Source organism: Planococcus citri, chromosome 4 (genome assembly GCF_950023065.1).
Source record: "Planococcus citri chromosome 4, ihPlaCitr1.1, whole genome shotgun sequence".
NCBI classification, from domain to species: Eukaryota; Metazoa; Arthropoda; class Insecta; order Hemiptera; family Pseudococcidae; genus Planococcus; species Planococcus citri.
In genome coordinates, this window is record NC_088680.1 from 9,912,511 (window position 1) to 9,929,793 (window position 17,283).

The following is a 17,283-nucleotide window of genomic DNA, read 5'->3' on the forward strand; positions in this document are numbered from 1 at the left end:
TACCCAGGTACTGGGTATGATAATAATTCAAAGGTGTCGTTGCAAGGTTAGCACAAAAGGTGCATTTAATTGTACATATGTACATATATGGGACAGGTACCTATTTTGGAATCACTGTTTTGAATGCGAGATTCGCAGAGAGAGAGAGCTATACTAGACCATCGTAATGGAATTCTTTCTGCTAACATGTATTGAATTACAAATCTGTGTCAGGGTTAATAACATTTTCTCTCGAAATAATAAGATCGAAGCTTTTCTCTGTGTGGAAAATTATTTTCCCACAGGAAATTTTTTTTTCGTTTATAAACCTTAATGTTATTACTAAACGTGAAATGAACAAAACAGCTTATCTTACTTCCGGCTGTGAGGATTTTCTTACACACCGTCTTACTCGTATATAGACGAAGACGACGATACGTATAAAGAAGGGATGATTTCTTTCGCCAAATAGGGGTATACTTTCTCTCGTCGTCGTATACGCTCCATTTGTATATTTCGTTGTTGCTTCGCATCGCTTTATACGCTGCACAAGCGAAAAAATGCTACTGTACCATTTTACGAGCTATACTAGATACCTAGCTAGACCAACTACCATAGATTCGAACGTCGCTCATATACCAAAAAATAGAGAAGCGAACGTATTTTTTTTTGTCTTTTTGCACATTACCTACAACTAGGTAGTATGGTGTTCAAAAAGAATCCATACGCTATATACAGATGTATTTTTACTATCAGCTTTTTCTCTCGCTTTTGAAAATTAACTCGCACAGTATCGTTCATTTGTAAAATTATTTATATCTAGGATTCGCTATTTCGCTATAGCTTTTATCCTACCAGTATATTCGCCATTACGGTTACGAATACCCACCGAATAAACGAATTTTCAATTCGAATACCCCCGTAACAATGTTCCAATAAACGTTTTCCGCTTGCATCGACCGAGTTGCTGTTTTTTTTTCGCTTTCCCGTACAATTTTTGACTTGGCAATTTTAAGTAAAACGGCGCCAGTACGATGTGCATTAAAAATAACCCCCGTATATCGGATTCAGCGACCGTGAAAACCTGTATTATACGATATACAAAACGGTGCGATAGTTCGTTTAACTCGATTGACCCGTTTTTTTTTGAAGCTCAGAAGAGGAGAGGGAAAGTAAAAATGCACTGTTTTTTGGAATTTCTTTCAAACGTATAAATACATATTTTGAAGAGAAATTAATCGATAATGTTCCCCCTTCCGCCTGTGGAAAATGTACCAGCCGTATATAAATTTTTATGAAGTATGTTCTGAATCAAAGTTTGATGTTTGCTTCATTAGGATTCATTTTTGAAATGGATGGGTTGTTTTGTTAAATCATTCTCTCCCCTTCCTTCATTGAGATTAAAATAGAAAAAAAAATCATTTGTAATATCATGTGTCCACTTACTTACTTACATGAATAGATGAATGAATAAGTACCTAAATCAATCAGGGAAATTTTTTTGAAAATATCTCACATCCATATTTGAATTGTTCTACATAGGTAACTCCCTTTTCAAGAGGAAACCTTCGTTGAATCACTAAATGATATTGGCTCTCTTATATGGAGCCCCCCCCCCATTTTGGAAAAAATAAAAAATTGATTTCTGTAGAATTTTTTTGAAAATTCATCTCTAAGCAGAATACGTCTAAACAGGCCTTTTTTCAATTTTTTGAGGGCACGCTAATTCTCGACAGTTGTAAGTCCATAATTTTATTGTACCCCCTTCTCACCACAAACTACCAAAAGGAATTGATTTTCGCCTTATCTTTTTAAAAAGTTCTGTTTTTGTTCCAAAAGTCATGTTGTTAGCCAAACTTGGGTATATGGTTTTGATTATTTTTCTACCAAATTTGCTCCACTCAAAAAGCATCAAAAAGCGTCATTTTAGTGTCCATTTTGGTCAAAATTGTTAAAAAGTGTCCATTTTTGGTAAAATTGTCAGAATAAAGGGGCCAATTTTTGACAAAATTGTCAAGTAGGTAGTCCTGTTTATGTCAAGATGGTCCACAAAAACCACTGCGTTTGCCAAAATTGTCAAAAAATTCTCGTTTCTAGTCAAAATTGTCAGAGAGAGACAATTTTTGTTGGCTTGACGAAAAGTTGTGATGTTTTTTCGTTAAAATTCTCAGAAACTAATTTTTTGATAAAATAGTTGAACGGCGATAATTTCTACCAAAATTGATCAGAAACTTTTGCTTTTTAGCCAAAAAACGTCCAAAAAGCATTGATTTATGCCTTGCTTATTACCCAAAAAAGGTATTGAAATGTGAATTTTGGACAGCGCAGATTCTGATACCTACAAAAAAAAGTGCTTACTTCAAATTCTGAAATTCATTTGACCCCCCCTCCCCCTCCTTAAATTAAAAAAATGTCAAAACTTAAAATTGAGGAAAATTGGTAAAACTAGACTAAAATCAGTTAAAATTTATCGAAGTTTGGAACTGATCAACATTTGTCAGAATGATCAAGAAAAGTTTATTTGTAATTGGGCTTTGTTGAACTTGAAGAAAATTCGTCAAAACTTGAAATTGAGTAAAAATTGTTAACTTTGAACAAAATTAGTTTAAGTTGACCTAAATACAGCCCCAATTGTAAAAGTTGGTCAAGATTTGTGAACATTTATCGAATTTGAAAAAAAGTTGTCAAAACATAAAATTGAATAATTAAAATATAGCAAAATTGGGTAAACTTGAACAAAATTAGTTTAGATTGAGCAAAATTTGTTAATTGATCAAAATTTGTCAAAATTGAGCAGCATTTGTCAAAAATTATTAAAATTTACCAAAATTCGGTGAGGTTTGTCAAAATTAGACAAAAGTTGTTAAACCTCCAAATTGAGCAAAATTAACTATAACTTACGCAGAATTAGTAAAAAAATTTGCCCGACTTGAAAAACTTTTTTGTTAAAGCTAGAATTATTCAAATTGATCAAAAGCTTGTCCAATTTGAGCAAAATCAGCCAAAATTACTCAAATTGTGTAAAAAAAATTCTCAAACTTGAAAAACATTAGTAAGAATTTGAAAAATTTAAATTGAGCAAAAGTTTGCCAACCTATGAGAGCAATTTTTGTCAAAATTTAGCAAAACTTTTCAAAACTTCGAATTGAACAATCAGAAAGTCTTGTACGTATTTAAGTCCTGAAGGTCAGTCTCGACCATTCCTGAGCAATTTTGAATTTTCGGAGATACGCACTTGGAGAGCAGAACGAAAGAGGTGAAATGCTCGTAGAGTTTGCAGAAAGACACAATCTAATAATATGCAATACCTGGTTCAAGCAACATGCAAGAAGATTATACACATGGGTCAGTCCTGGAGATTGAGCCAGAAACCAGATAGACTACATACTTGTAAAAGGAAGATTCAAGAACACAGTGAAGAACTGCCACACATATCCTGGTGCTGACTGCAACTCTGACCATAAACTATTGGCTGCAAAATGCCAGCTAGTCTTGAAGAGCCAGAAGAAGAGCCAAGAACAATACCGACAGCTTGACATTGCAAAAATCAAATCAAAAGAAGTGCAAAAGAAATTCTGAGAAGAACTGGAAAAGCAAAAGGAAGACAAGTTGGAAGAAGAACAAGGTATCGAGGAAAAGTGTCAAACATGGAAGCGAAAAGTTAAAATAGCAGCAGAAAAGTCTATTCCATTCAAAGGAAGAAGAAAACACAAACCATGGATGACTCAAGAGATACTGGATCTGATGGAAGAACAAAGAAAAGAAAACAGACCAAGTAACAAATACAAGGTGATAAATAATCAGATCATGGGAATGTGCAGAATGGCCAAAAACAAGTGGTATGAGGAGAAGTGCCAAGAAATAGAAGAGCTGGAGAAAAGGCACAACTCTAGAGAAACGCATACCAAAGTGAAGCAGATGATGGCCACCCACAAGAAAAGGAGAAGCGGAATAGCATATATGCGAGGAACAGACGGAAAGTACTGTGTCAACAATCAAGAAACTGAAGAGGTCTGGATCAGCTACATACAAGAATTGTATGGAGATGATACACGTCCGGCTCAAATTTAAGTTTCATCCACAGAAGAGGCACCACGAATTGAAATGTGGGAGCTGAGGAATGCAGTGAAGCAAGCCAGAAACCACAAAGCAGTGGGGGAAGATCTCATACCAGCAGACTTGATTAAACATCTAACACCAGAGTATGAAAAAGATCTGCTGAAGATAATAAACAAAATATACGATGAAGGCACACTGCCTAAGGACTTCAAAGCAGTAAACTTCGTACCAATACCAAAAAAGAACAACTCGCAAAAATGCTCTGAATATAGAACTATCGCACTGATGAGCCACTCACTGAAGCTACTACTCTCCATCATAAATGCCAGAATTGAAAAGAAGATAGATGAAAATCTAAGTGAAACACAATATGGCTTTGTAGCGAAAAAAGGGACGAGAGATGCAATTGCCCTGCTGAAAGTGATCATTCAAAGAGCACTGAATGCAAATAGGGAAATCATTGCTTGCTTCATCGATTATGAAAAAGCATTTGATCGTGTCAACCATGAGAAGATGTTGGAGATCCTGAAATAATACAATATCGATGACAAAGACCTGCAAATAATCAAGAACCTCTACGGGGAGCAAAGCGCTAACATCAAGATTGGAACTGGGTACTCAGAGAACGGATGTGGAATAAAGAGAGGTGTGAGGCAAGGATGCCCCCTCTCACCCAGATTGTTCAATGTGTATGCAGAAGAAATAATGAGGGAAGCGCGAATCGAACGAATGGGATTCAAGATCAACGGCAAGAGAATAAACGAAATAAGCTATGCAGATGACAAAGTGATCCTTGCTGGGACAGAAGCAGAGATGCAGAAAATGATTGACCAAATTAACAGTGCAGGATTAAAATACGGAATGAAAATAAATGCAGGCAAGACCAAGGTGATGAGATTTACAAAAGGAGATGATAAAGTGGTCAAAGTCAACATCGGATCACAAGAAATTGAAAATGTAAACCAATTCAGATACCTTGGAGCGCTGATAAACAATGATGGCAGAGATAATAAAGAAATTAAATCACGGATTGGAATGGCAAAAACCGCTTTCAACAACCTTGCCAATGTGCTGGGAAATCGAACAATGAGTATAGATCTGAGGAAGAGAATTATGCGATGCTACGTATGGACCGTTCTGAAGTATTCCTGCGAAACATGGACCATGAGTGCAGAATGCGAGAATAAAGTATCCGCTTTCGAGATGTGGTGCTATCGAAGGCTTCTACGGATCTCATGGAAGGACTTCATTACCAACAAGGAAGTATTAGCAAGAATAGGAGAGGAGCGGAAAATCGTAGTCGAAGATATCAAAACTAGGAAGCTAAAGTATTTAGCTCATAAAATACGAGAAAACGGTATTTTCATGCTAGCGGTACAGGGGAAAATCCAAGGAAGATTGACGAGAGGGAGGAAACGATCGGAGCTGTTAACAACAAACTCACCAGCCAACTCTCCTTGTAAGACCCTGAAAGAAACGATCAGATACGCTAGATACCGGCTAATATAGATGGACATATACGCTATCTCCTGTAAAGGAGCGCGACTACAACGACGACGGAGAAAATTAAAAAATCTCTGGAAGATCCAAAATGGTCCAAAGCTATTAGTTGTTGATTCATATACTTAGGCCCATTTTTCTAAAAAAATTAAAAATTCAAGTTTCGAAAAAAAGTTTGAAAATTTTAAACTTTTTAAATTTTTAAAAATTTATTAAAAATTTAAAAATGAATTTTAGCTTACGAAATTTTAGTTACGAGGGTCTTGGGACATGATTTTGCAACCCAACTTGATTTCTCTCAAATCGGAGAGTGTGACTTGAAAAGGTTTCCTTTGTCAGGAACCTGTAGGTAGGTACCTACATACATATGTTATGTGTACTTTCATAGGTATCGATCTGTTAAGGCTTTGAAGAGAGGCTCAGGTTTGGTGTTTGGAGTCCATGAGTTGAGGACATTTCCTTCAAAATCTTAATCTGGTGCTCTCAGGGAATGCTGGTTTTAATTTTTAGTCAAAAAAATCATGTTTTAGGTACTTTCACAATTTAAAGAAATAAATCAAAAATGATCTCCTTCCTTCCATTCAAATTGGTTTCCATAAAGTCGAAATTATGTTTCTTTGGATCTTAATCATGATTGGAGGCTCTTGTATCCCTACAGTATATAAGAATCCCATTTTGAAAATCAGTTTGGCAGATAGAAAATGAATTGGGAAATTTTTCAAAAAAAAAAAAAAAAAAAATACAAAATATCCTTAATGTAAAGACGTTTTACACATGAGGAAAAAGAAGGGGTCGAATGCCCCAAAAGTTGGCAAATTTTAATTTCAATTCATTATCATGTTTTTGAATAACGCAGTACCTAAGTATACAAAAGTATAAAAAAATGCACCAGATTGGAACTCTCCGATTGAAAACTTTGTTTTTATAAACAAAGGCTCTTCATTTTTCCATTTTCAAAAAAATTATTTTGTATTGAAACCATTATTAAAATAACTCATTGAAAATAAAATATTTTGCGATTAGTTTTGACGTTTTCCTGAAAAAAAAATTGAACATAATTTTGAAGTTACCTACAAGAAAAAATTGAATTAATCTGAAAAAATGTCAAAATTTCAACCAACTTTTGAAATATTCAAAAGAATAATTTTTCCTTTTTAAAAACTGATCCTTCATTTTCCCTCAGTTCTAGTTCACTGAAGCTTTCAGCCTGGTCAGTAAGATGGAAATTTTTCAAACCCACTGAAATTAGATTTTAGGAGACCATTTTTCATTGGGATCATTTTTTCAAAAATTCTCACCACAAAAAAGTGCAGGTAAGTATATAAATTGAATCACGTAGCTTTTTAAAAAACCATGTTTTGCATGCTCAAGGAACTTATTTTCGATTTTATTATTGGTTAATTAAATCCAAATTTACCTCGTTGAGTAAGAATAAGAGTTGAATTAGTAAAAATGCACATGTTGAATATTTCAAAGTTGCTCATCTCTCACTTTCTGCATCGGAGTTTTTTTTGATGTTCTGGGAAAACATCCATCTGAAACAGATTTGAGAAATCAAATATTAAATTTCCATACAAACTCATTAAATCATTTTCCTATTGGTACAATTAACAAAATTAGGCCAGTCACATCCAATAAGGGTATTTAACTTTGAAAATTATTGCCCCTCCTCCAAAAAAAATGGATCAATTGGGCTCAAAATTCCTTCCCTTTCAAAACTTTCAAACCCACATTTTCAAACCCGAAAAAATAAAAAATATTCACCCCTTCACACCCACCCAAAAAAACTACCCAATCATCTCGTCCATCACCCTCCCACACCCCAAAAATTCACCCCGTTGATAAATAGCCATTCAACCCGACCAGCAAACAAGAAACTATAGAAAATCCGCCACAAAGAGAGAAAAAAAATACCTCGATGTAAATAATTAGAAAAAGAAAAGCCCATCGAACACATACACAGGCCGAAGAAATGATCAGAAATACCGAAGGAAGGAAAAAGGGTGCAAAAAGCAAGAAACTAGACTGGTATAAGATAAATTGCTGCGAAGAAGCAATTATCGAAAAATAAGGCAGGCAGTTAAAAATGAACGAGCAAATTTTAACGATTTAAAGGTGATAAAGAATTTTGTTTTGGACAGTAGCGTATAAATAATGGCTGCGGATTAAGATAAAAACCATATAAGATTTTTCATACACTTTTAATGGAATGGCTTTTATTTAGTATTTATTCATTTTTAATGCTAATATCCATCGAGAGTCGAATAATCGTTTATGTGTGTGAGGAAAAAAAATCATCATTTTGGAGGAAATTATAAGTAAATAGAGACCATGCTTATTTTCATGTAACGATATAAGAGAATGAAAATTGGCCTACGAGTATACACGTTACAAAGGACTAATTTCAACACAGCAAGCGTGAAATTCACCTGTCCAAAGGAGGTACACGTTAAAATGTACGAAAAATTATTCGTTAAAATAATAAAAATCAACGCTAAAAACGTCAAAGTAGCGTTTTAACGCCGTTTTAAATAATAAATTAGCCAATTAAGCTTGGCAAATTAACCACACTTACGACTCATTATCTTCCTCTTGAGACATACCACCACACCGGTGAATTGAACAAAAAGAGGGAAAAACACCATATTTTTCAACCAATTACCACAACCCGAGCTATGTACCATTCGGAGCGTAAATTTTATAAATGTAAGGTTAATTAAGAGACCACAACCGCTTTATTCGGTATTTAACGGTGAAGGCAACTCTTTACCGAGCAGGTTATTTGATAATAACCCGACTTAGTAAATCTGGGGGATACCGAATGCAGCATGAAATACTGGCCACGACTTGTATTACTCGTCTTGGCAAATGTTTAAATGAAATCTGAGAAATCCTTAAGGATTTGAAAAGTATCCGAGTTGCCTTTACGCTCGTAAGCCTTTTTTCGGAAAAACTTCTCATAACTTGAAACTTACACTATCCTACTCGTAGGCCAGTAAATGAAAATATTGAAAAATATTTCCAATTAAGATTTCCTCTTTTCCTTTCTTTTTTTTTTTTTGTTTGTTTACAATAAAAGCACGTGCTGCGAACGTATTTCGAATATTGAACATACGTTTTTGCGGCATCACAGATCGCTATGCTATACTCCGGGGGAAAAAGGGCTTTAACCGATGTTTCGAGCGGAGGCGCGATACGATACGATGGTATTTTATTAAAAACATGTAATTATTTAGTAGGTTGTAGAGAGTAACACTGACAACAGGACCAAATAAAACGTCGTGTAGTTTATACGTTCGTATATATGTAGTTAGTCAGATGCACGCGAATTCGGCGTACAATTTCATGGTTAAAAGTAATTTATTCTCTACATTTTAGCATTTTATTGCATAAAACGACGACGCAGTAAAGTTAAAACGTTTCAAAGTGGACCGTGAATCTGAAGTCATATTACGTTTATTGTTATGGACGAATAACGTTTAAAAACCGGAAAGTTTTTTTTCTGTTTTGTTTTAGCTGCTTTTTTTTTAGTGTGTTGTTGCGTTTTACAGCCGTTCTTGAACCTATTCTAGGCTGTGTAGATTTTCAGTCTTACGTTTTATGGATGCATCGAGTTCGTCACTTTTTATAACGAAACGATCGGTTTTAATGTTCGACTGTGTTGTAGGTACTTATTTCCGTCTGGTTTAAGCGATTAGATACGTGTTTGAGTTGCGGAATGGAAAGGGGGATGTGGGGATGAAAATGTGTGGGGTTTGGAAGGGCTGGAGTTTTTGGTTATGTTAAGTCAGGTTCTCGGTTTTTAAATTTAAAATTTTTCAAATCTACTCGTATGAACATTTTTGAAAGTTGATTGATAAATTTTCCTGCGACAAAATTGGGTGGGTTCCTGGATTGCAATTTTTTCTGAGAATTCTCAACTCTGGTTTCAGAAACAGTTTAATTCTTTTCAAAAGTGTTTTTAAAATTGTTGTGATCAAAATTTCAAGCACTTTGGGTTACTTTTAAATTTTTGAAGAAGTTTTCTAAAACATTAAATTTTTTATAGGTATCTGAGTTGAAAAAATTATAAAGAGGTCCAAAATTTGAAAATTTTTGGATCTCACTAGTTATATTTCATTACACGGGAGCGATGCAGTCACTCCAAAGGGAAAGTTCAGATAGATAGATACATAGATAGCTTTTATTATTCAGTTCAGCGCAATTGCGCTATTCACGAATTTGACAAATAGGATACTTGAAAAATAACTTGAGAAAGAAAAGAGTTACGGCTAAGAGACCTAAAAAAAATTTTGAGGAAGTTTTGGTTTGAGTCTTGAAGGGCGATTTTGCCCGATATTGAAGCAGCAGGCAAGGGTGTTATCAGATAATTTGTTCAGGTATTTTTCAGTTACAGTTTTCAGAAAGTCGTCAATCGTTTCAATTTTGAGTTCACGTTGTATTTGAGCATTCTGGCAAAACCATGGAGCGTTAGTGGCGATTCGACAAAATTCATTTTGGAATATTTGAAGTTTTTTCTTGTTTGTTTTGGAGGTACCGTGCCACACTGGAGCCGCATATGTAAAAGTAGGATGAAGAATAGTCTTGTAGATTAGTAATGTTGTTTGGATTTTCAAATGTGAACTTCTGTTGATTAGTGGGAAAAGTGTTTTGAGTTTGAAGTAGGTAGCTTTCAATTTCTGTGAGATGTGACTTGTGAAAGTGAGTCGTTCGTCAAGGAATACTCCAAGATATTTAACTGCTTCATCACTCCATTCTATCGTAGTGTCTTCAATATTAATGTTGCTGGTAGGGGTGCAGTGGTGTCTCAGCATGAAGATTTTTGTAACTGTTTTGTTTGGATTGAGTTCAAGTTTCCAGGATTTTAGCCAGGAGTTGGTGGTGTTGATACTTTGTTCGAGTTTGTTGATCGCACTGGAGAGATTATTACTTTGGGTGCATAAGCAGGTGTCATCTGCAAATTGAAGAACTTCAGCATTTGATGAAGTTGTGATGTTGTTGCAGTAGATGTTGAAAAGTGTAGGGCATAGAACAGCTCCTTGAGGTATGCCTCTGAAGATAGGTTTAGGGTCCGAAAGTGAATTGTTCATGCGAATCTGGAAGTAGCAGTCTGATAAGAACAATTTGATGATAGGTATCAAATAAGTAATGAGGTACTTGAGTATTCTCCAATTTTTGTAGCAGACTGGAATGCCATATAGAGTCATAAGCTTGTTTAATGTCGAGGAACGCTGTGGCAGTGTATTGTTAATTTCAAAACCGCGGTGGATAATTTTGGTAAGACGATGGAGTTGGTGTGTTGTTGCTGTATGTTTTGTTGGTGTGATTAGTTAAGCCCTTCAAGATGAAATGTTCTAGTAATTTGGAAAGTGAAGTCATTAGGCTGATTTGTCTATAGCTAGCAGGAGAAGTTGGATCAGAACTTTTTTTTGGGGATTAAAACGATGATTGCTTTTTTCCATTCTTATGGGAAATAGCCTTGTCTTAGACAAGCGTTGAAGATACCCCAGATTACTTGAATACAGCAGATTGGCATTTTCTTGAGAAATTGATCATTTATGTTATCCAGGCTAGGTGATTTTTTAGTTTTAAGTTTTTTAATTCGAAACTTGAGTTCGGAGATGTTGGTGAATTTGTAATGCAAACACTGTGATTTTGCTGGTTGGATCACGTGGTTTATGTCTTGAGTATGAGGTTTGAAGCGGTTTTCAAAATAGTCAGCAAATAGTTTGCATTTATTGCTGTCACAGATGGCTGTGTGAGGTGTTTACGGATTCAGAATTCGTTAGAATATCAAAAAATTATAAAAACTGAAAAAATAAAATAATTTTAAAAAATCAAAAAAATTGGTAACTTTTTTCAAAAAAATTTGAACTTTTTTTTGAAGTTAAAATTATCCAAATATAAAATCTATCAAGGTTGCCACATTAAAAATGTTGAATTAAGGAACAGGATGGATGGGGTATGAAAATGAGGGACTTGCAACCTCAATGTAGCGTCCCTACCCCCTCCCCCGCAAGGAAATACAACAAAAGGCCTGGGCGTTTACTTATGTTACCTAATTGGTTTTTTTGATTCTTGAAAAATATTTTCTTATCAAATATTTCGCATTATTCGTGTCAAAACATCAAAAGATATCGTCTCTAAAACATAGGAAATATTTTGAAACTCAGTGTTGCCAATTCTTATGATTACCATTGCAAATTTCAAAAAAAATATATAAATACACGTACCTAGTACCTTGTGGTGCCCGGGTCTTTTATGGTAATTGTGGTGCCCGCTTACATAGAGGATCACATATATATGTATGATAAAGGTGTTTTGATGCAGTTTGGATTTTTCATCATAGTTAGTCATAGTGGTGCCCGATACATAAACTTGGTACTTGTGGTGCCTGCCTCAAAATTTTTTTTTTCACCTTAGAGTGCATTTCACTTGATTCTGCATCGTTTTACATAAAAAACCTTGTGGTGCCCGATTTGGGCACCTCAAGCTCAAAACCGGGCACCACAATGACTACGTATACTTAAAACGGGCACCACAATGACTAAGTTTAAATCTATATATATATGTTCACGACAGCACACTTATGAACCCATGTATGGGTTAATCTTGCATAAGAAGTGAACCAGTAGGTTTACCAGCCTGGCTCACTTCGTAAAGGCTAAAGTTACATAACAAGTGAGCCACCTGTTTCAAACTAGTTTTGTCAAAGTTAGCTGCGCGCACCAAATGTTTCTCAGAGATGTTCGCTAGATGTAGTACTAACATGAGGCCTATAGAATAGGAAGTACTGGTCGGCATACTCAAAGCCCTGTTGAAATTGGGTATGCACGATGATAAATTTGACTAATGATTTTTCTGCATTTTATTGCTCTATGGGAATACTGTTGATACCAAAAATTTTGATGTGGTTCAGACTTTTTGACAACCAAGCAATTTTCACAAAATTCAATATAGTTCAAAAAATTTTTAAATTTTTTTGAAAAAATTTTCTCCAAAAATTTTTTATTCTGTTTCTTGATGCAGATAAATTATATATTTCAATGACTGTGCAATTAGAATTTCGATTAGTTAATTAGAACAGAAATTGAAAATGATTTTAAAAATTTTGAAATTTTGAAAAATTGGCTCATAAGCCTACCGCGATGCCTATATATATATAACCTATATATCGCACCTTGAGAGTAATAAGGTCACATCTCAAAATAGTGAAATTTACAGGAGAGCGATTTTCTTTTTTTTTTTTAAAAACTTGATTCATTATTTTTATCAACTTATAATTAATTGTGAGGAATGAATGCCTCGCGAGGGCATAGGTTGTTGTCGCTAGAGGTAGTCTCTAGGTAGTAGCTCGGATCATCAAGAGGAGCCAGTCCCCGAGGACAGATGAGAAGGCGAAGACAACACCAGGGGTATTCTGCGCGTCCACGTCGTGCGGGGTGGTAACATGTTGCTGTTCGATGGACTCGGAATCGATAAACATGGCCAAAGCAGAATTCTCCAGTGGGTGGAACGACGGGGAGGAGTGGCAAGCTGAAGGCCAAACCTCTACATAAATACCGGATTACAAACAAGAATGCATAACAGCTGCAGAACACCAACAACTCACTTGTTCCAGCCCCAGGGAAGCTCAAGGGCTTCAGAGTGAGAAGGCGAATACCAGCGCCTAAAAACTGGCACATTCAGCTAAGGGAGCAAACCCCAACAGAAAACCATGGTGGAAGGCAACGGGAAACCAACACCATTATATCTCCCTAGAATTATATGGACATCAATTCAGCAATGGCCCTAAGTCTCCGTCAGGCTGATCCTCATCCGCCAAGGCAGCCGGATAGGGTGCTAAGAATACGCGGAGTTAAAACAAGGCGGAACAACATCAACATCGCAACCTGGAACGTACGAACCTTGTATAAAATTGGACAACTTGCCAATGTAATCAAGGAAGCCAGGAGATTAAAAATCGACGTATTAGGAATAAGCGAGACCCGATGGACTGGAAATGGCAGAAACCGGGTAGATAAGGATTACGAAATGATCTACGCTGGAAAAGACACACACGAACTAGGTGTGGGTATATTAATACATACCAGAATCAGCGATAAAATCAGTGCCATAATTCCAAAATCAGAGAGGATAATATTTGTGAGATTGGAGGTCAAGCCAAAACCAATCGTGATAATCCAAGTTTATGCGCCAACAGCAGAAAGCAGTACAGCAGAAATCAATAACTTCTACAATGACCTAGAAGAAGTAATGAATTGCTCAAAAAACAATGATGTTGTGTTTTTGATGGGAGACTTCAATGCCAAAGTCGGGAATGATCATGGTAGCCAAGTGGCAGGGAAGCACGCACTTGGAGAGCAGAATGAAAGAGGAGAAATGCTCGTAGAGTTCGCAGAAAGACACGATCTAATAATATGCAATACCTGGTTCAAACAACATGCAAGAAGATTATACACATGGGTCAGTCCTGGAGATCGAGCCAGAAACCAGATAGACTACATTCTTGTAAAAAGAAGATTCAAGAACATGGTGAAGAACTGTCATACATATCCTGGTGCTGACTGCAACACTGACCATAAGCTACTGGCTGCAAAATGCCAGATAGTCATGAAGAGCCAGAAGAAGAGCAAAGAACAATACCAACAACTTGACATTGCAAAGATCAAATCAAAGCATGTGCAGAAGAAATTCCAAGAAGAACTGGAAAAACAAAAGGAAGACAAGTTGGAAGAAGAACAAGGTATTGAAGAGAAGTGGCAAGAATGGAAGCGAAAGGTTAAAAAAGCAGCAGAAAAGTCTATTCCACTCAAAGATAAAAGAAAACACAAACCATGGATAACTCAAGAGATACTGGATCTGATGGAAGAACGAAGGAATGCAAACAGACCAAGTAGTGAATACACAGAACTAAATCACAAGATCATGGGAATGTGCAGAATGGCCAAAAATGAATGGTATGAGGAGAAGTGTCGAGAAGTAGAAGAACTGGAGAAAAGACACAACTCTAGAGAAATGCATACCAAAGTGAAGCAGATGATGGCTGCCCATAAGAAAAGGAGAAGTGGAATAGCATACATGCGAAGAAAAGACGGAAAGTATTGTGTTAACAATCAAGAAACAGAAGAGGTCTGGATCAGCTACATACAGGAACTGTATGGAGATGACACACGTCCGGCTCAAATGGAAGTTTCATCCACAGAGGAGGCACCACGAATCGAAATGTGGGAGCTGAGAAATGCGGTGAAGAGAGCCAGAAACCACAAAGCAGTGGGGGAAGATCTCATACCAGTAGACTTGATTAAACATCTAACACCTGAGTACGAAAAAGAACTGCTGAAGATGATAAATGAGATATACGATGAAGGTACACTGCCTAAGGACTTCAAAGCAGTAAATTTTGTACCAATACCGAAGAAAAATAACTCGCAAAAATGCTCTGAATATAGAACCATCGCATTAATGAGCCATGCTCTAAAGCTACTACTATCCATCATAAATGCCAGAATTGAAAAGAAGATAGACGAAAATCTAAGCGAAACACAATATGGCTTTGTAGCAAAAAAAGGGACGAGAGATGCAATTGCCCTGCTGAAAGTGATCATCCAAAGAGCACTGAATGCAAACAGGGAAATTATTGCTTGCTTCGTCGACTATGAAAAAGCATTTGATCGTGTCAACCATGAGAGGATGCTGGAGATCCTGAAGAAATACAATATCGATGACAAAGACCTGCGGATAATCAAGAACTTGTACTGGGAGCAGAGCGCAAATATCAAGTTTGGAACTGAGTACTCGGAGAATAGATGTGGTATAAAGAGAGGCGTGAGACAAGGATGCCCCCTCTCACCTAGGCTGTTCAACGTGTACGCAGAAGAAATAATGAGAGAAGCGCGAATCAAACAAATGGGATTCAAGATCAACGGCAAGAGAATAAATGAAATAAGCTACGCAGACGACAAAGTGATCCTTGCTGAAACAGAAGCGCAGATGCAGAAAATGATCAACCAAATCAACAGTGCTGGATTAAAATATGGAATGAAGATAAATGCAGGCAAGACCAAGGTGATGAGATTTACAAAAGGAGACTTCAAGGAGGTCAAAATCAACATCGGAACTCAAGAAATTGAAAATGTAAATCAGTTCAGATACCTTGGAGCACTGATAAATAATGATGGTAGAGATCATAAAGAAATTAAATCACGGATTGGAATGGCAAAAAGCGCCTTTAACAACCTAGCCAATGTGCTGGGAAATCGAACGATGAGTCTAGCTCTGAGAAAGAGAATTATGCGATGCTACGTATGGACCGTTCTGAAGTATTCCTGTGAAACATGGACCATGAGTGCAGAATGCGAGAAGAAAGTATCTGCTTTTGAGATGTGGTGCTATCGAAGGCTACTACGGATCTCATGGAAGGACTTCATCACCAACCAGGAAGTATTAGCAAGAATAGGAGAGGAGCGGAAAGTCGTAGTAGAAGATATAAAGAACAGAAAGCTAAAGTATCTAGCTCATAAAATACGAGAAAACGGTATTTTCATGCTAGCGGTACAGGGGAAAATTCAAGGAAGAACTACAAGAGGGAGGAAACGATCGGAGATGTTAACAACAAACTCACCGGCCAACTCTCCCTGTAAGACCCTGAAAGAAACTATCAGATACGCTAGAAACCGGCTGATATAGATGGAAGTATACGCTATCTCCTGTAAAGGAGCGCGACTACGACGACGACGAGGAATGAATAGCACCTCATTTTAAAGATCTGGTATCCTACCTTCATTTAGCATAAGAACACTTTGAAAAATAAAATCTTAAAGAGGAAATATTTCAATGTTTGGAAAACATTTTGAGTTATAACCTTTCATTAAAGTTGATGTGGAGACGAAAGGAAGCGTCCAAAAAAAATTTCATGTTAACAAAGTTGTAGAGAATTAAATTTCCAATCGACGTAATGTCATTAGTTTTTTTCTAGAGTGCTTAGTTTTTGAGTTTTTCTCAAAAAACTAAAATTTCATGATATCTGCAAATTCATTTTTCTAAAAAGTGATCAATTTAAAAAATTTTTTCCATTTGGTACAAACCAATAAAAAATGCACTCCTTGTGACTATTTCTAACTAACAAACATTCAAAACAATCAAAACTATTTGTTAACACTTTGTATGTGCGAAATTTGCTCAAAAAAGGTGGAGTTTTTTGAGATGTACCCTTATAACTCCAAACAACTTGCAATGTTGTTGAGATTTTGAGTTAGGCCATTTGCGTTTTTTACAAGATCTAGATAATGTACCCAACTCAAAGTGTAATTTTTGGTTGAGGGGGTGTCATACAAACCCAAAAAATGCAAAAACATCAAAATCAAATTTTTTTGAGATGTGACTTTATTACTCCCGAGGTGCGATATTAAACTTTTGGCAATTTTTCTCGATTTTTTGAGATTTGCAATAATTCCAACTAGAAAATTGGCACCACTTAATTCCAAAATATTTCTTCAGTTTCAGAAATGATATCTTTCAATAATTGGGTTAAATTAATGTGAAGTATTTCAAAAGGAACAATTTTCAAAACACGAATTTACTCAAAAATAATTGATTTGCAAATTTTTAACCGCTCAGTAGGCCCCTAAAAGTGACCTTGATTCCAGTGGCAATGACCTAGGTCGACTCAGAATCTGAAATTTCATTCTTTAGTACTGAGTCATCTTCCTCAAAACAGGTTGGTAGGCAGGCTAGAACGAGAAA

General features: G+C 36.1%; 1 protein-coding gene across 1 annotated transcript in view; it reads right to left on the reverse strand.

Annotated features, from left to right (window-relative positions):
- Nucleotides 1-6,960: 6,960 nt before the first annotated feature.
- The window catches only part of LOC135843622 (uncharacterized), a 192,006-nt gene continuing 181,683 nt past the window's right edge, over nt 6,961-17,283 (reverse strand). The window contains exon 5 of the mRNA XM_065361569.1: nt 6,961-7,073. Coding sequence (XP_065217641.1) covers nt 7,009-7,073 — 65 coding nt within the window. The 3' untranslated portion in view covers nt 6,961-7,008. The remainder of the gene's footprint in view (nt 7,074-17,283) is intronic.